The sequence below is a fragment of the Protopterus annectens genome, chromosome 13.part0, assembly GCF_019279795.1.
Source record: "Protopterus annectens isolate FY-2018-M chromosome 13.part0, PAN1.0, whole genome shotgun sequence".
Lineage (NCBI taxonomy): Eukaryota > Metazoa > Chordata > Ceratodontiformes > Protopteridae > Protopterus > Protopterus annectens.
The window spans coordinates 330,368,683-330,389,037 of NC_056747.1; the positions used below are offsets into that span (position 1 = coordinate 330,368,683).

General features: G+C 44.4%; 1 protein-coding gene across 5 annotated transcripts in view; it reads left to right on the plus strand.

Moving 5' to 3' along the window:
* The window catches only part of SUGP2 (SURP and G-patch domain containing 2), a 946,851-nt gene that overhangs the window by 125,347 nt on the left and 801,149 nt on the right, over positions 1-20,355 (plus strand). For all 5 annotated transcript variants that reach the window (XM_044053944.1, XM_044053942.1, XM_044053940.1 and 2 more), the window contains exon 3: positions 15,556-15,631. In XM_044053944.1, the coding sequence (XP_043909879.1) occupies positions 15,556-15,631 (76 nt within the window). The remainder of the gene's footprint in view (positions 1-15,555; positions 15,632-20,355) is intronic.

Genomic DNA, 20,355 nt, shown 5'->3' on the forward strand with positions numbered 1-20,355 from the left:
AGATGCCTCTGTTTTGCACCAGAAACCCACATCCATGGGTTTGGAAGGTGGATGCCTTCTTTTTTTTAATGGGCGGCAATATCTCTTTATGCTTCCCCCCATTCTCACTGATTCAAAAAGTCGTCCTGAAGATTCAGAGGGACAAACCAAAAAGTCCTGCTGGTGGACCCCCCCCCCCTTTTGACCAAGACAGCATTGGTTTCCCTTACTCTACCTATTAGCCAAGGGCAATCGCCACAAGTTACCTCACCAATTTGACCTACTCACACAAGACAAGGGGGTCCCTCATCCACTCTCAAGTGCTCAACCTCAAACTGATCCTATGGGTGATAAAATTTTGATCCCCTTCAGACACCTAGTACCAGGAGAAATTGTGTATCAAAATGGAAAAGATTCTCCAGGTGGTGGTTTAAGAACCAACTGGACTCTTTTCTTGTCCCAGTACCCATGGTCCTTTCTTAATTGAGTTTCTACTGGCAATCTCCACCTGCCTTCGTTTGCTACCTCCTTTGGCATCCAGATTGGGTTTAAAGCTCTTCATAAAAAGGGGTTCTTCCTATCGGACCCACTCGTAGACCTATCCCTCCAGAATGAGATCTTCATTTTGTGCTAGAAAAACTCACACTGCCTCCATTTGAACCAGCCCCACTCAGCATCTCTTAAACTATGTACTTGGAAAACAGTACTGCTAGTGGGCCTTTACATCTGTCAGAGTCTTGGAAATCCAAGCTCTTATGGCCACTCCTCCTTACCTTGTCTTCCATAGAGAGAGGGTATTCCTCAGGACCAGCCCTTCTTTCATGCATAAGGTGGTTAATGAGCTCTCCTTGAATCAGACAGTTAATCTACCTGCTTTCTTCCCTCAACCTCAGAACTTTGCATTCCTTAGATGTTCATAAACAACTAGGGTATTACCTGGACAAGACCAAATCCATTAGAAAGTCTAACCAGCTTTTTGTCTCTTCACCCTAGGGTCTTGGGGAAGGCAGTGTCTAAACAATCACCTCGTGGATTTCTAAGGCAATTTCTTTTTGCTATTCCTTTCATGGAAAAGAATTCCAATGTGCGAGTTCACTCTACTAGAGCAGCTGCATCTTCAGTAGCCTTTTTTATGGGTGTTGACTATGCTTCCATTCTGGAAGCAGCCACTTGGTCTTCTGTACATATTTTCGCCAAGCATTGCAAACTAGATCTGATTTCTAGAGCCAGAGCTGGGTTTGCAAGGTCAGTTTTACAGGGTCTCATCGACCCTGCTTCCCAGGCTCCTACCTAAAACTTTGGTACTCCCCATACTGTTATGAATAATGTAACATGAGAATAGAAGGACATGGAAAAGTTGTGCATAAACTTCCGATAACCTTAGATGTCCTCCTCTTCTATGTTGCAGTATTCATTCTCCCCACCCGCTCTTTCATTGGTTTATCCTTTCTTGTGTGGGATTTCCCTTGCTTCCTTGGCATCCAACTGGGGCACAACAGCAGCTTCAACATATCTCTAAAATATACTTGACCGGTGGTATATGTGGGTCTGAAAAGCTTCCTTTTTTAGCATCCTAGGGGAACTACTGTATGCAGCAGTCAGTTCTGGGTTGGGTACATGCAGACGTCACATTTTGCAAACGATGGTTTATGGCTCTGACATGCAACATCGCATGTACCCCCTATCCTAAGACTTTGGTATACGGGCTGGATGTCCGGTGCTGCAGGCAGCCACCTCACTACTGTCATGAATACTGCAACATGGAAGAGTAGGACATCTAAGGTAATGGTAAGTTTGTTTGTTTTTTTTTTTACACCACTATTCCTTACAGTTGATCGCCAGATGTTTTTGTTTCGCTGTTGCATTAGTAACTGTTGGGGAATTTTCTTCCCTGGAAGCTAATGGCCAACCCAAATACCAGAGTCTAGATTTTTCCTTCCATACAGAAAGGAAACCCACCTGTCAGCACATTGGTGTATAAAGAGCCATTGGCAGGAATCATTTCCACAAGTTTTTTCTTGTCTGAGTTGGAAGCACCTAGCATTGTTGGTACATAGATTATTCCAAAGCCAGAGATGGAGCAACAAAAGCCAAGTACCCCTTTGGGGGGAACTGTTATTTTTTTTGTTTGTGACTTGAATATCTGAGTCTAATGTGTATCTAAGGGTGGAATGTAAATCTACCACTGGTACTTTCGCTCTGTTTAGCCTGATGTCTGAGAACAGCTTGTCAAGGACAATTATGGCCAAGTCTATACAAAAGCATTTTAGGGAAAAAGAGCATCTGTCCTTTGCATACCATGGTATCAGTTGGGTCTGTGGTAGTTCTCCTACATGGGTGGAAGGAGAAGCATGCAAAAGAGAATGTAGCCCGAGATGAATGACGGCATATGTTTCATATAGCCTTCCCATGCTTGAATGTTTGGAGAAGTGCTATCACAGCCCCCCCTTCGACCAAGAGTGCTACTGAAACCTCTGGTGAGACCCTATGGAGGACGCCATGTCAGCACTATCAGTATCCGCTTGTCAGGTTTGCACAGATGTCGAATGGGTCCAGAGAAGCTTGTTGCACTAGCTTCTACCTCTCCTGTTGGTTACCATGATGGGGGTGGGTGTTGCCCTCCTACTACTATCTTTTGCGAGAAGATCACTGGCGGCCAGGTCCAACCTGTGCCTGCCCCAGCCAGTAGATTGCCCAAGACAAAAACCTAATAATTTTGCTGCAACTTGCCTGGCCTCTGCTGCTTAGCCCTTTGACCCTCTCCTAGGTCTATCTGGATGATTTTTTTTTCTGACTAGTTGAAGTGAAGGAATTCTCAGGATTAGACAGCTGGAGCCTTACAAGTGCAGTGCTCCTGGATTCTTCTACAAAAAGACTCCTCCCGGACATATTTTGACCAGCTAGTCTCAGGGTCATAGGTCTTCTGCAAGCCAGAAGAGTCTGTCAGACTTGCTACATGAGGACCTCTCCTTTGGAAAGATACTACACAGGATGGGAGATTCTTTCAGTTGGAAGGTTCAGGATTGCCCTCTGTCCAAGAAGTGTCATGCGGTTTCTTGACCTGCTTGAGCACAGGCCCCTTTCCGTTTCTCCCTTCTAGGATATAGTGGATGATGTGACCCAAGATGCATCCCTGCAGTCTTAATTTCCAGCCCTCTGCCCCCGGAAAACCTGATTGGGTCTGTGAAGACCTGGACTCCCATAAACATCTGTATAGGAATCCTGTTGCCGATCCCAAGTTCTCTGGGACCAAGGTAGCAAAGTGCCAGTGTTCAAGAATCCTTTGCCAGTTAGTGAAAGTAGAGAGAGACTGAATTTGGCAAAAAGTTTACACTTCAGCTGCTATGGCCATGAGATCCTTAAACTGCTAGTGTTCTATGATTAAATTTCCTCCAGGAATTCCTCTGGACTGACTAAAGTTAGGTGTGGGAGGTAGGTTGGAGGACCTGTCACCTAAAATTGATGTTGGATCTCAACACCAGTTCCCAGGTTGACAAGCGCACTTTGTTTTAGAAGCATCAAGCAGGACAAGTTGCTGCTTGGTCTGTCATTAGGAGGCATGCCTGGCTTAAGGGAACAGCCCCTTCCTAATCGTATAAAAGCAGAAATCTAGACCCCCCCCCCCCCCCCGATTTCTATTTGGTCTCCAAGCCAGAAGAGCATTCAAGAGACTGTAGGAGAAGGCTAAGGCTATGCAGACAGTTTCCTGCATGTTCCATAGCTGTGATTCAGTAGAAAGTATTCTACTAAGAAGTCATTTTCTTCATTAGTCCAAATCCATGAGATTGAAAGCCCCAAAAAGAATAAATACCCCAGAAAATGGCAAGCTGGTCTTAAATCCAGCCCCAGGAGCCCAGCTGTAGTAGCTATGACCCAGAAAAAGCACCTACATGTCCTCTATCCACAAAGTTGGGAGGTACACTCTCCCTCTTTTACAGCATCTTGCAAACCATCACTCAAGTGATGTGGGTTCTGTATCTCATACTCTGGGTGCATAAAATGCAATTCTCCTGTCCAAGCTTAAGGTATTCCAGCAGTTCCAAATGAACGCATCTGGGAGGCACAGACTCTAGTTAAGACATCTTATGACTGTGTCCTCAGAACTGGTTCATCCAAAGGATATATGAACATGATTTTAGTTCGGCCATGGTGGTGCAGCGGTTAGTGTTGCCTCACAGCAAGAAGTTCTCCTGTTCGATTCTTGGCTGGGGTGCCTTGTGTGGAGTCTGCATGTCCTCCCTGTGGTTGTGTGGGTTTCCTCCGGCTGCTCCAGTTTCCTCCCACATCCCAAAGATATGTTGTAGGTGGATTGGACACTCTAAATTAGCCCTAGATGCGAGTATGTGCATGTGTGCGCCTTCCGTGGAAGTTTGGGCGCCGGGCTAGCAACTCGACACTGCAAAACTCCACTGCCAATCATGAATGGACAGGTGATGCACTGTGGCGACCCCTAACCTGAAAGAGCCAAAAGAAGGAAATTGTTTCTGGTCCTGAGAAAGATGCTGGAGGCCCATCTTGGACTGCTGAGTTACAGGTTCCTCCTTTTTTATTTAAATTCCAAATGCTCATCTCAAGAAGCTCTTGCTCCCCCCACCCCCTCCAATTCTCCTCTAAGCAGTAATGGTTGGTCAGGACCTGAAGGATGCCTACCTCTCCATCCCTCGATTGAAGGAATACAGCTGGTACCTTCAAGGTAAGGGGGGGCGCTATCAAATTTATATGTTGCCCTTTGACTAGTCAGTTGCTTCCACAATTTTTACCAAATGTGTGGTCCGAATATTCATGCCTTGCATGGGAAAGGACATCCAGATTACCCTTATTTGGACAACTGCCTCATTCAGGCAAGCAGTCTGGAACTAGGTACATCTTCCAATTGGCCAGCAATTTACCCTCGGATCTGTTAGTTTTTTGAAACCATCTATTCTGGAGCAGTTTTGTGTTCAGACAGCCTTTTTTTACCCTCTGATTTTTGCAGCTTTATCAGCTCATCTGAGTTTCTGTTGAAAGCTTCTTTCCTTTTGCTGTTTGTTGATAAAGTCAGTCAGTGTTTAATTTTAAGTCTTTGCACCATTGTCTTATCTTCCTGTAGGTTACTGGAAGTCCCATCTGGAGGTTGCATTGTTTAACAGTTGCAGAACTTTCCCCAGGCAATGTTTCTCTTTATGTTGCTGATTTTTCCAGGTGCTATGCATTTCTTTTTTTTTTTTTTTTCCTGGCATCCAGGCAGTACACTTGCTAGCCAGTTACTGAAATTTGGCCATAAAAAGTCTGTATCTTCTCTGAGTTTATTTTCAAACTGGGAGAGGTAGTTTAACTGCTACTCTGTGTGCAGTCATCTTGGAAGTCCAATTTACCTTTGAGCTGAAAAGAAAATTCATCCCTCTACCAGGGTAGTTTCCCTGAATTCATGTTTGGTAGTTCCAGCCAGCGTACACCAACCAAAAATTATTTGTACAAATTACTTTTTGGCAAAAGTTAAACTTGTTTTATTTGAGAGCAAGTCCCCTGTACATCCATGTGTTGAGATACCCCCACCTCCAAACTTAAGCCTTCCTACCTCAGAAGAGTTTCTTACCCGGTATTTTCAGACCATCAGGCAGCAGGATACTGTAGTAGGCAGGGAGCAGCTTGGAACTCTGTGATACTGGCCTCTTGCATCTTTGATACTCTTGGCAAGATTACATTTGAGAGTGATCCAGTGGCACCTTCTGAGAGAGAAACAAATTCCTTCAAGAAGGAGCTGTTGTCATCAAAATTCCATACTGGATGCCAAGTGCTTTCTACCAATGATGCTATTCATTCCTGGGGTGCCCGTTCAGAGGAAATGAAGGTCCAAGGCAGGTGGGACAGTGTACTTATGAAGAAACACATCTGTTTAGAAAAAAGTAATGGCTGTGCAGAAAGCTCTTGGGGCAATTCAATAAAATGGATATTGTGCACTCTTGAACAGACAGTACTGCAAGGATGTGTTGTGTCAGCAAGTGGGTGGTACTTGCTCCTACCCTCTGTGCTAGATGGTCATGCAACTTTGGAAGATGGCACAGTGATGGGATGGGACAGTACCTCCATCCACAGTACCTGCCAGGGACAAAACCTGGCAGGCGCACTCTGCTAATCTGTAGTAGATCTGAAAGAATGGGTGCTAAAATGGGCAGTGTTCCACAGACCTTTGCACAAGTGGGGTGTGCCGGATGTAAAACAGACCTTTGCACAAGTGGGGTGTGCCAGATGTAAAACTTTGTCTTAGTAGAAAACAGGCCAAGCAGAATACTTTGCTCAAGGACCCCAGCAAATTGGGCCTGAAGAACTGATGTCTTGTCCTTCCCTCGAACAGATCTATTTCTCTCTGCATTCCTTTCTCTACCTGTTATCCCCAGGGTACTTCAAAAGTGCAGGAAGAATAGGCAGTGTGATTCTGATGCCACCCTTCTGGCCCATTCAGCACTGGTTCTTCATGATCCTCAGCATGGCCAGGGAGAGAGAAGCCTTTGGTACTGCTGCAAGAGGTGGATCTCTAACGCAGAACTGTTGCTAGAAATGTCTTTCCTAACTCTGGGAACCGCTGTACACCCCCCACTTGGCAAATGAATTTCATATGCTTTCTCCAAAGTACTTTTTAAGTCCTCCTTTACGGTGCATGCTTATGCACCCACTGTTTTCAGACCTTACCATGAAAGTGTCATCCACTTTTTTCCAAAGAGACACCTTCTGCTTGGATTCTCTGCTTTGTCTTGGGGAAAATTTAGTCTACCTCTGTTTGAGCCTGCTGACCTCACATTGACCCCCTGGAAAACTGCACTACCTGCAGCTGTAACAGGGATAGTACATCATTTGAGGTTACTAGGCTAGTGGCCCTAAAGTCTTTTTAAACCTAGCCATTCATGCCCCAATGTTCCTATTTGTTAATGCTCACAGACTAGAAGGACTTTAGTATATGCCTATGCATTGGGGCATCTACAAGCTGCTTCTGTCTGTAAAGGACACAAGTGACAAACTAGGGTGAACTTTTCATTTCCCATTCTTTGTTCCAAACTGTGTTTCCATAGTCTGAGAAGAGTGCTGCTGCACATGAATGGGGAATCTACTCCAGAGAGGGGGTAATCTCTGAGACACATACTTGTTCCTCCAGCATGTTTTGTTCCTCAAGTCAGGCTTTAAATTGGGTAATTCTTATACTGTTTTGTGAAGTTGTAACTGCTTCATCATGGCTAGATCAGAGAATGCCTTGTAGGTTAGGCATACGTTGCCCCTCAGTAGTTTGCAGGAGACCGTACAAGGACAGTACTTTGAGGTGGTCCACCCAGGACATGCTATTTATACCCGGTGCTCTTAGTGAGAAACAGCTGTGGCTGTGCTTGCTGCTCTAAATGGCTAGTCGGGTACATGCCACAGGGTGCGTGTTACTTTATTTTATTGCTCTGAGGGCAGAGTTTAGTGGGACTATGATATCCTTTATCTGGATGCTGTGCTGTTACTTATAAGTTGCACCACATAGGGTTGTTTTTTTTCACCACTGTGAAAACATGGTGATCGATGTTGAAGTTACTGTAAACCCGAGTTGCCAGATCCTGGGTTCACTCTTATGAAGTGTTATCTGTGTTTATATTTTGCAGGGGTGGTAGTCTTCCCAATGGTATAATTATGCGTTTTTTTTTTTTTTTTGCACTGCATTTTAGGCCCTGGCTCTGGTACCAGTTAATCATCTGTCAGACCCTCCTGGAGGATAATTGCAGCTTTCTAGGATTCTGTAATTGCCTGCAGCTTGCAGTTGTCAGCATATTTAGTCAGCCAAAGGCCCTCTACATTTCCCTTGACTTCAGAGAAGTATATTCCAAACAGTAGGTGTCCCAGTACTAAGCCCTGTGGGACACTACTAGTAACAGGACTAGTGGTGGAGGTGGGATGTTCTTTGTGTTTCACTTTTGCAGTCATTACATTTGGGTAATCTGCTGGCAGGTTGCCCTCAGTCGGCCTGATTAACAAAGTCTTGGGTCCTGTGTCGGTTGCTGTCTCTTCTTCCATGACGTCAGGGGTATAAAACATGCAACCGACGCCATTACATCAGTCTTTCTTGCTGCGCGGTGCCCTTAGCAGAAGCAGTTTGCAAGTGCCGGTCGGCAGACTCCTGAAATTTTCGTTAGTTTCAGATCCGAAGTCTTCAACTAAGAAGCCAAATACCCCGTTGGGGAAACTTTTTTTTTTTTTTCTTGCTCCTTACCGATGTCAGTAAACGTTAATAATTACATTACTTGTGGGAAGCAAATACCTCAAGGATTTTCATTTGTACTGTATTCCTTGCCTAGGCCCTGACTACAACGTACCTTGCTGTCTTTTGTGCTTTATTTAATCAACGCACTATCAAACGTCGGTACATTTTTGCTTCTAAATATTTTGGGTCACACTTTAATTATCCAGAAATGTCGTCTGTTAGCAATCGGACTACCGGAATATCTTTAAAAAAAAAAAAAAAAAAGGCTGTTAAGGTCCAAAATTGCCAACAACACTTCTAAGCCAGTCGCTGGTACTCAGTGAGGCACTTTCGCAGTACCTGCTACTTCTGATTCACAGGCCTCCGAGACCCATTCTGAGTTCTGTATGCCGCGAGATGCTTCAGTTATGGAACCCACGGATGTCTCTACATTGGATAGCTCTGGAGCCGCTGTACAGGCACTGGCTTCTGAGGGTGTTTTCAGGCCTACACATTTGTATATTAGACTGACACCATCTTCAAAACTAAGGCCAAAATCTTGACCTATGCCTAAAAAACTGACGCCGGAGCCACTTGTGCAGGCCCCTATACCTAAAAAAAAAAATTATCAAAATGGCTGAAGATTTAATTACTCTGATCAGGGGTAGCCAACCCCCCCCCCCCTTCTAAGAAGCCTAGGCAAGACATTGATTATGAATCTTCTGAACAGCATTCTATTTCCTCTGATTCTTCTAATGAACAGGAATAGTCTGTACCTACTTATGAGGACTCTGATGCAGAAGATCTGCTTTTCCCCCTGAGGATTTTTCTTTTGGAGAAACTTTGCATACCTTAAGGGAACATTTTCACTGGGAAAGTCAGGATTTTTCTGAATCTAAAAAGAGACGTGGGGATTTTCTTCTACCTTAGCATTGGCCTTTGGCTATACCTCCTGTTCTAGACATTGTTGTTTTTTCAGAATCTAGTATGGCTCCTGATTCTCTGCCTCCGGCTCCTTGTAAGCCAGACAGATACTACAGGGTTCTTGACTCCCACAAATTCCTTTTCAGAAATCCTGTTGCAGAACCTGAAACCATTTCTCAGGGTCCCAGGGGCATTGAGGCTTTTACAGCTCAAGATCCTACCCCTTCTGATTGAGATTCCAGGGTGCTGGATAGATGGTAAGAAGGTCAGCACTTCTGCAACCCTGGCAGTCAGCTTTAAACTGTCAATTTCGTATGCTAAAATATTGGCATGTCATGGGACTGCTTAAACAGAAAATGATGTGGATTTCTGACTTACAGGATTTATTACATTCAGCTGAACAAGTTGGAAAACATATTTTGCAATGTGGTTTTGATTCTTTGGAGACCTCTTGCAGGGCTGCTGTAACTGGGCCTGTGCTAAGAAGGCATGCTTGGCTCAAAGAGCAAAATCTGCCAAATCGTGTTAAAGCAAAATTGTTAGATGCTCCTTTACAGCAGGACCGTTGCTTTGGTAATAAGGCTGAAGAAGTTCTGAAAAAGATGGAAGATGAAGCTAAATCTATGCAAACTGTAAAAGATTTCTTACAAGTACAACCTCCAAGATTTAGTAGACACTGGCCTACTAAGAACTGGTCCTTTCCAGTTCCTTCGAGAGCCACTCAAGTCAAACCCAGACATTCCAAAGGCACCTGGTTTCAGCCCCAAGGGACTTTCAGAACCCAACAGTGGGGTGCCTCCTCTTCCAAATCTGGAAACAAGACACCTCTCTATGGTAAGCAGCCTCTGACTTCCCTTTAGACTTAAAAAGCACTTATCTTTTAGCCGCCCCTTTGGGGGTAAAACGGGCTCTACTTGCAAAAAACTGGCAACTTATAACCCAGGACAAATGAGTTTTAAATATAGTATCCCAGGGTTACAGATTTCATTTCCACACGTTGCCAATTCCAAACGGATGGCCAGACCTGCCCCCAAATCAGTGGGCAGAGGCCAAGAAACAAGTACTTTCCCTCATGATCATGGGGGCTATTCAGCTAGTACCAGAAGAAGAAAAGGGACAAGGTTTTTATTCAAGACTTTTCCTGGTACCCAGAAAAGACTAATCATGGCGTCCAATTCTGGGCTTATCTACTCTAAACACCTTTCTGGACATCCCAAAATTAAAGATGCTGACACTTAACCAGTTACTTTCTATGCTAGGCAAAGATGCCTGGTTGGCAACTCTAGATTCCTGCATATCCCAATCAGGGAATCTTGCAGAAGATACCTCTACTTCAAAGTGGGCTACTTGCATTATCAATTCTCTGCACTGCCCTTTGGCTTATCTACTGCACCCAGGGTCTTTACAAAGTGTCTGGCTCCAGTAATTGCATTTTGCAGGCAAAGAAATATTCAAATATATCCATACTTGGATGATTGTCTTAATTCAGACAGGACACGAGGACATTCTTAAACATCTGGCGTTTGTAAAAAGGGTTCTAACTTGTCTAGGGTACACTATAAACGAAAAGAAATCACAACTGGCACTGTCTCATTACATTCCTGGGTGCAAGCTTGAAGGCAACTGCCCAGATGGCTTTCCTTACGCCAGAGAAGCAAATTCATTTGGTGACTTACTTCAAAACATTTGGCCACAAAATCCCTGCTTTCTGCCAGGCAAATACTGCAAGCCTTGGGATTCATGGCCTCATGCATTCTGCTAATTCCATATGCAAGACTGCATATGAGGAAACTTCAGTGGTACTGGAGTCTTTGGTGCAAACATTCTCAGGACCTGGAGACAGTCATTCCAATCATTTCTTGTCTAAAGGCAGAGTTCCTTTGGTGGGCTGAAGCATGTGTCCACAACAAGGGACTTCCTTTCACTCAACCCCTCGCTGCCCAAACCCTGACTGCAGACGCATCAGGCAAATGCATTCAGGGAAATTGGACCCCAGGACAAATTTTCTAGCACATCAGTCAAAAAGAGAAGGTAGCTGTAGCGTATGCTCTGACAGCCTTCAAATACCTCATCATTCCAGGACAGTTGCTGGTAAAACAGGCAACACCACAGTTATGTGATACATAAATGGGGGGGATCGATTCTTACCCACACTGCAGGTTAGCCATGGCCCTGTGGAACACAGCCTTGAGCAACCAAGTGCATCTGAAAGCTTGGTTCCTGCCAGGCAAACCATTCACTGTCTGACAACTTAAGCAAAAATCTCCTGGACCCACATGAGTGGAAATTGGAGCCCAACACCTTCAAACTTCCAGTTGAGTGAATTTTTCACCAGGAACCCTCACAGCAGGGCCTGGAAGGTGGATGCCTTATTCTTCAAATGGGAAAACCTCTCAATTTATGCCTTCCCTTCTGCCCCTCCTCTCAAAGGTACTACTAAAGATCAGACCGGACAGCCCAAGGCAGTTCTTATTGCCCCCGATTGGCTATGCCAACACTGGTACCCACTCTTAGCTGTCTGACAACAGTGCCACCCTGGCACCTTCATCAGACTCCTTCCCTGCTGTCTCAGCAGGAAGGACAGATTTTGCATCCACAGCTGCAAACCCTAAATCTTGCTGCCTGGCTTATCCCCTGAATACTCCGCCAGCAACCCTTAGAAAGCAGGTGCTGGACGTCATTCTTGTGGCCAGAAGGCCTAGTACTAGAAAATCCTATGCTGAAGTGGAAAAGATATATTGCTCTTGGGAGTCTGTCTCAAGGAAAGGACACAGATGTGCCCTCCTTACCTCAAATCCTTGACTACCTAGCAGAGCTGCTCCACAAAGGCCTCTCCTTCTCCATTAGGATTCATGCCTCTGCCATCTCGGCTCATTATAATACTGAGCCACCTCTGTTCTCTCACCCTCTCATCAAACCATTTCTGAGAGGGGCTAACAACTTAAGACCCCCCCCCCCCCTAGGAGAGCACCCATCCCTGCCTGGGACCTTAACTTTGTACTGGAAAAGCTCACACTCTCTTTTGAACTTGCAGCTTCAGCAGAGTTGAAATTCCTTTCTTGGAAAACCAGCCTTGCTTTTAGCCATAACCTCTACTAGTAGAGTGTCAGAGTTACAGGCACTAATGACTGTGGAACCCTTAATTATTTTCCATGCTGACAGGGTTTCCCTCCGGACTAACCCATCTTTTATGCCTTATGTGGTCTTCAGAGTGGCTCTAAACCAAGCCATCCATTTGCCAACCTTCTTCCCTAATCCTCAAAATAAAGGGGAGAGGATCCTGAACTCCACGAACATGCACAGACAGCTGAGGTTCTACCTTGACGGGACTAAACCGTTCAGAAAATGACCACCTGCTAGTCAGCTGTGCTACAGGGTCAGAGGGCAAGGCCATTTCAAAGCATACCATTTCCAAATGGATAGCATACTGCATCCATTACTGCTACTACCCCACATCCGATCAGAACACAGTCCACTAGGGCTACTTCCACCTCTACAGCATTTTTCAGGGGAGTCCCTACCAGGGACATTCTGGAAGTTGCAACCTGGAGTTCTGTACACACCTTCACCAAGCATTACCACTTGCCTATTTTTTAATCCAGAGCTGGATTTGCTACAGTGGTCTTGCAAGGCCTGCTAGCCAGCCCTAACTCCTCTTGAATGCCTCCACCCTTCTTCAGCTTTGAGAATCAACCTAAGTGTGATGACTGCAACAGTAAAACACGAAGAACATAGTACAGTTGTGTACACTTACCATAAATGTAGATGTTAGTTTGTATTCTCTGTTTCAGTCCTAGTTTCCCTCCAGCCCCCTGTTTTTCTCTCTCCTTTCTACCTCTCCTCTGTATTGCTATTTTTTATGGCAGGGTTATTTACTTTCTACTGGTCGTGGTCCACACCATGTACTAGCTTCCTATTTGGGGGGCTCCTGAAATCTGGGACAAGAAAAACTGATGTAATGGCATCGGCTGCCTGTTTTATACCCCTGACAACCTGACGTCATGGAAGAAGCGACAGCATCCGACGCAGAAATCCTAAGACTCTGGTTTTCAGGCCAACTGAGGGATACCTGCAGGCAGATTACCCAAGTGTGATGACTGCAACAGTGAATACACTCTAACATCTACATTTATGGAAAGTGTACACAGCTGTACTTTCTGAACCCAGCCAGCAAGAAAGATAGTGAGATTGTGTGCAGCAAACATGGAACGTTGTGAGTACATAACTTTTTTATAGCTTAAGCAAAGAGCATTACTGTAGATATTCACCCCTGGAAAAAAGAGAAAATGTCAGAATTGTACATGTAAAAGCAGTAGAATTTTACATCCCACTCTAGCAGCCCTAACCTAGCATATTAACGTTAAACTTGCCTTTATCCAGCCTTCTCTTGTTATACTGAAAAGCCTATATTTATTACAACTAAGTAATATCTTTAACATGAACATCAGTCCATGAAAAGACTGTTTCCCACAATTAATATACCCCTGGCTACACAAAACGGATGTATATATAGCATGCAGTTTATATCATAAAATGTTTTATACAAATATTATTGAGAACAAAAGCTGTTTTACTTTTTTCCCCCTTTGTGTCCTAAGCATTGACACAAAATGGGGTATATGCTTTGTAGTCCACCCACAAGTTTAACAAACTCGACAAAAGTCAATTGTCTTTTTCAGCCAGTCTTTCTTGCAGAGCTATGTAATGCTTTATAGTATCCTCTTTTTATTCACTAGTTTGTGTTTCTGGTCTTCCTGTTCATCTCAGTCTCCAGATACCAGCATCTGGTTTAACACAGTGTACTTCAAGTGAGCTCTTGTACTTTCTGTCTTGAGCATTTTCCTTTGGAACATTGGAAAAGGTTTTACTGTTGGCCTACTTAACTCTTCCTTTATGCCTAAAATGGTTTGTAACGTTTCCTTGAACTAAAGCCATTCATTTGCTTGTCTTTCTTATTCCTCAAGACAAAGGAGAAATAGTCCTGCTTTCCACGGATGTGCACTGACAACTTGGATTTTTTTATACAGAACTTGGAACATTAGAAAAGTTGACTTTTTGTGACATTTGCAAAGAATAGAGATGGTGAACCTATTGGCAAACTATTTCCAATTGTATTGGTAACTGTCACCTTTTGCTATACATACCATGAGGAAAACTGGCATCTGTCAGCAGTAGCGCACGTTCCGCTAGGGCTAAAACTACTGCTTGCTTGAGGGGATTAATTACCAGCAGCATCCTTGAGGCAGCCACCTTGTCCTTGGTGCACACCTTTTCCAAACAGTGTAGTCCGGCTGCACCGTCTAGGGTTGGAGCAAGGTTCGCCTCTGGAGTGGCCCTTCTCCCTTGCCCCATCTTCTCAAGGTTTTTACTGCAGCAGTGTCTACTTACCAAAAATGTAGATTGTCTTCACTGTTGCAATAGCGGTCATCTCCCTCTGGCCCTCTCTCCAAGTAAGTTGTTGGATTTGAGTGGGTACCCTGATATTTTCTGCAGTTGGGTCCCCCTCTTATTCAGTTTCCCTTTTCACTATGGGGACCTTGCTCCTGGCCATCAGTGAAAGTGTGACTTGTGTCAGAAGGCTAGAAAGACCTCTAAATAGTGCTGGCTGACGACACCTTTATACCCTGGTGTGGTAACTCTAAGGAGAAGGTGTCCGCTGTGCCTGGGGGCAGGATCTGTGGTATTTGGGAATATGACCGGGTTCAAGGACAGGAAATTCCAAAGGTTATTCCTGCAACAATGAAGGTATTTAGATGTCTACATTTGTAGTAAGTAGATACACAACTGTACTTTCAAATGTTTTTCAGCTGTTTGCTAAAGAGATTAGTCGTACTGTATTTCTGGTGCCTGACAAAGAGAGTGTTTGCCAAGAATATCTTTGTATGATGTGCAGGTGATGGGAAGAGCTTGCTGTCAGCTTAAAGATGAAATGGTGTTAAGACTGAGCCCTCTAGGATGCTAGTACTCATAGTTGGTGTTTGTAGTTTACCTACTAAATTTGCAAAAAGAGGACAGATCATGAGTAACCTTAATTTCTTGCTGTTTTTCTGCGACTTGCCTGTCTCTTAATTGGTTATTTTGCATGACATTTCTTAAGGATATGCATTGAGTGAGTAGATCCATTTGAGAAAATGGGAGTATTTTCCTAATGGCTGTTGTGGCATGTAAACAATTGATTTCATTTTGAACTTTGTAGTGTCAGATGATTTGCCAGTATTGGGGAGTATATTGGTAATGCAGAATTTGCATTGGGATTTAAAATGCTAATTTTAGTGATTGGAGTAGTTCCTGGCTAAGACTGCGGCTTGTATTTGTAAGTATTGTTAGTACTGGCAATTGTTCATATTCATGGTTTTTAAATTCATTTGTAAGTGGTAATGTACAAACTGATTTTGCTGGCATTTTAAACCAATGTGTGTATCATTTTTGTCCTTTTTCTTTTTCTTTTTTTTTTCCTTTGACAGAAAAAGTCAAAGACTTGATAAATCAGCTGATAAAAACTGTCCAAGATCCATCACAGAAAAATAGTCCTGCATACCGGTAAGTGGTGCTATGTCTATTTTGAGCATATTTGAAGTAAAACATTTGAATATTAGTAATATTTTGCTTCTGAGGAAATACTGTATGAGAGCAGTAGGTTTTCTTGACCCAGTAGGCTGAAGTGTTGCTGCTTCAAGGTTTGAAATAGTAGGCCCTGCACAGCAAAAACGTATGTCCATTAACAAATATGCGAAGCTTCTAGGTGCTTGCATATAGACCCAGGAGTAGACCGAGATGTTAATGGTGGTCACTGCTGCAGTCCTCATTTTTTGAGATATCCTGCCTACTGGTAGCCCAGCAGCAATACAGTGTTCTAGATCCTTACCCTTCCACAGTTTTTCCTCCAAACAAGAGATGAGCATGTCTTTTCTAAAAGTTGTACTGGCAGCTGTCATCTTCACATCTTGCAGTGTAGTAATTGTTTCTGTGAGCAGTTGTGTATCCCAAGAAATTGGCTTACCTCCAGAAATACAAATGTAATACATCCCGTGGTGTTTTTTTAACTGGTTTGGTAATATAGCTAATGCCCAATTTGGATTCTGATACTGGTTTTAGAAGTGATTGAAAGTCAATTGTGTGACTTTTGGAAAACCTGATTCCACACAGATTTACATAACCAGAGTTTGTTTTGTCTCTTCCAGAGCACCACTGGGTCTCCCATCTGCACTGTACATCTTTCACAAGTATAGTCTGACAGACATTTCTCCTGGCGTTTGCTACCAAAAGGGAGTGGGATCTCCTTTTACTGAGACCTGTGGTGCAGTGACTTTGCAGCTGTCCACAACTTCAGTTTCTAGCATGTCCTCCCGGATTGACCTAAGTAAGGCCTCTTTGGCAACCAAAGACCCAGTGGCATCTCGGGCATGTATCATGGTTATGGCAGGGGAAGGTGGAATGTCCTTCCTTTTCACTGTTGCAGGGTTTACTCTTGGGATATCCTGCCAACGATAGAATGTCTGGCCAGCATTCCAAAGCACTTGCACCTTCCAGGCACCATGCTTTTGACTTGTGTCCTACATGGAAGGCGTAAAGTGCATATGTGATGTAAAAGTGCCAAATCCTCAGAACTTTGCCACCAGTTTGAGTGTTGCCTTTGAATTTGATTTGCAAGTTCACAGAGTTGGTCGACCGAGCCTTCTAAGGAGAGGTGCCAGTTTGGAGGTTCTTCCTGTCTTTTCTTTTTTTACATTAGTTTACATGTCATCCAGTAATGGAAAACTAGAGTGTGGGAAGTAGCTACCCTGTAAAGGCAGACGGTGTGTTTATTGTTTGGGTGCTACACATGACCGTACGTAGTTGAGATTTGTCAGGTGTTTCCCCTGAAGGCACTTTGCAGTCATCTGTAGGTCTCTCTCCATTTATTTGTAGACCCAGCAGTTTGTTTTTGGCTGAGGGTGCCAATGTTTAGCCGCCACTCAAGATGAAAGCCAAACAAGCATGTTCTGAACCTGCTGCGCAACTGCCACCAGATGTCTTCATTGGGTTGGTTGAAGAACCCAAGCACCATCAGGTGCCAGTGTCAGCTCCCTCTGCTGCGACCCAGTTGGAGGTAGAAGCAGAGCTGTCTAGCACAATGTCCATTGAGACTGTGCTTATGTCCAGTGCAAATGCAAAGGGAGAACCATGGCTGATTATTTTGGAGTGGTGTAGTGGGACTCCCTAAATTGTTAGGAAGAGGTGCTTGGTACCCTCATTGAGTGTAGTCAGCAGTCTGACCCTCTTAGATTGGTGAAAGCTGATCGCTGTGGCAAGGGATTCCCACAAAGAATGGCAAGATTTTACTCTGGGGCTTTTCAGTGCTGTTATGATTCTTGAACCTCCCCAAGAATTAGTTTCCTGCTTCCACTCCTTCCAAATGTCCTAGGGACTCTGATTCCTCTGAGGAATTGGACTGTGGTGAGAAGTCACTGGTGTACTCCTCTCTGATCCATTCTCCTCTTGCCCTGGGGTCTGAAGAAGAGTATTCGCTTTCTCCTGACTCTCCTGTGGAAGAATTGTCCTTTGGGGATACAGTGATTTGTATGATAGAACACTAAGCAAGACTGTTCCCAGGGTTTTGACATCCTAAATCTTACTATGATCTCTTGCTGTTAGATTCTTTTATTTCTTCAGTACCTTCAGTGCTGGATGCCCTTCTGGATACTTTCACTGCAGCTTCTTGGGTGCCTGTTCCTCAGTCTCCTGCAGGTTCTGTAACGTTCATGGGCTCAAAAGTTTTTTTTTTTGTTTAAAAGCCCTTCTAATCCTGCTGTGATTTCTTTGTCCACTGACACACCATCCAAGTTGCTGTCCCCTTCCATGCTGTTTGCCATCTGATAAGGGCAGCTGTGCCATGGAAAGGTATGGTAAAGTATATATCTTTGCTACCTTGGCTTTCAGGGCTATCTGATTATCTTCGTGTTTTACTATTATAGTCATTACATTTGGGTTATCTGCTTGCAGATGTTTATAGTGTTACACTGCTGCAGTCATTACACTTGGGTTATCCTGCTGTCAGGCGGTTCCCCAGTCGGCCTGAGTTCCAAAGTCTTGGTCCGGCGTCTGTTGCTGTCACCTCCTCCCTGACGTCAGTGAGACAAGGGTATACAAGATGCAGCCGACGCCATTTTCTTCAGTCTTTCTTGTCGCACGGTGCCCAAAGCAGAAGCAGTTCGCAAGTGCCGGTCGGCCGACTCCTGAGATTTTCATTCCGAATCCAGAACCGAAGTCTTCTAAAAAAAAGCTAAGTACCCCGTTGGTTCAACCTTTTCTTGCCTCAGACCGATGTCAGTAAAAGTTAATAACTGTATTTCTTGTGGGAAGCAAATACCTCAAGGATTTCCACGCCTATTGTATTCCATGCCTAGGCCCTGACCACGACGTCACTGGTCTGTTTTGTGCTAGGTTTAACAAGCGCACTATTAAACGCCTGTTTGATTTTGCCCGACATTATTTTGGCAAAAAATTCAATTGCACCATGCCGTCGGAACTTCCGACGACAGCAATGCATAAAAAGCATACAGGCATCCGAGGCCCACAACTGACTAGGCCTCTTCTAGGCCGGTCTCTGGTTTTCAGCGAGGTGCCTACGCAGCCCCTGACTAACGCTTCCACAGACCACCTCTGACTCCCACATGGAGCTGGCTGGGCCTTCGGACTCGCTGGGTATTCAGCTTTCCGATCCTAACCCTACAGAGGGAACCGAAGTAGCTGAGCATTCCACAGCTACAGAGGGGGTGTTCAGACCTACCCAGTTAACCATTAAACCCTCTGCTAACTCTAAGCCCCCCTTAAAAGCAAAGAAACAGACACAACTCTCTCCAGGACAGGCTTTCATGCCTAAGAAACAAATGCTAAAAATGGCCGAGGACCTAATCACCCTGATCAGGGGGTCCCATCTCCCTCCTGATAAAAGGCCCAGGCAGGATGCAGACTATGAATCTTCCAACCAGGTGTCCATTTCCTCAGACCTAGGATATTCTTTACCCCATTATGAGGATTCTGATGCTGAGGAATCAATTCCATCAGCCTCTCCGCTTGAGGATTACTTCTTTGGGGAGACCTTACATACCATGAGGGAACATTTCCATTGGGAAGGCCAGGATTACTCCGAATCCAAGAAAAGGCTCAGACTTTTATTGCCTCAACACGGACCCCTTGCTATCCAGCCAGTTTTAGATATTGTGGATGTGTACACTGAATCCAGTTTAAACCCTGACTCCTTACCCCCAGCCCCAGTTAAACCTGATAGATACTATAGAGTCCCTGACTCTCTCAAATTTCTGTACAAAAACCCTGTTGCTGACCCTGAAACTATTTCTCAGGGACCCAAAGGGATTAAGGCCTCATCAGCAAAAAACTCAGTTCCCTCTGACAGATTCCAGAGCATTAGACAGATGGGGAAAGAAGGTATAAAAGTCTGCAACTTTAGCAAGGAGAGCCTTGAAGAGCCTTGAATTGCCAGTTTCACATGCTAAAATATCAGCAAGTTTTGATGTTTCGGTTGAAACAAAAGATGCTCCCAGATTCAGATCCTCCTAATATTAAAGAAATGCAGGATTTATTGCATGCACGTGAACAAGTGGGAAAACATACTTTGCAATGTGGGTTTGATTCCTTAGAGGCCTCCTGTAGAGCAGCAGTTACAGGCTCGTCATTAGAAGGCATGCTTGGTTAAAAGAACATACGTTACCAGATCATGTTAAGGTCAAATTATTGGATGCACCTTTGCAGCGGGATGTGCTGTTTGGAGTTAAGGCAGAGGAGGTATTAAGATGGAGGATAAGGCAAAATCTATGCAAACGCTGAAAGATTTCTTACAGGTTCAGCCTCCTCGTTTTAGCCGAAATTGGCCAGCAAAGAATTGGTCCTTTCAGTCACAGATGGACCTCAAAGGGGCAGATACAGATGTCCAAGAGGTAGGCACAAGGCCCTTACAGGCCTCAACAGTGGGGTACACCAGACCAGAAAGAAGGGGAAGACAGGCCTCAACCTTATAAAAAGCAGCCTCAATGACTTTCCACTGCAGCTGCCAAACAGCTGTCTCTTGGCAGCCCCCTTAGGAGGAAAACTGGCACTTTTCTATCACAACTGACATTGCATCACCAAAGACAAATGGGTTCTCAACATTGTATCTCAAGGTTACAGGTCCCACCTGCCAAGGTTAAAAGGAATGCCAAATCTGCCACCAAATCAATGGGCAGAGGCTCAAAAACAAATTACAGCACTCATGGACATGAGAGCTA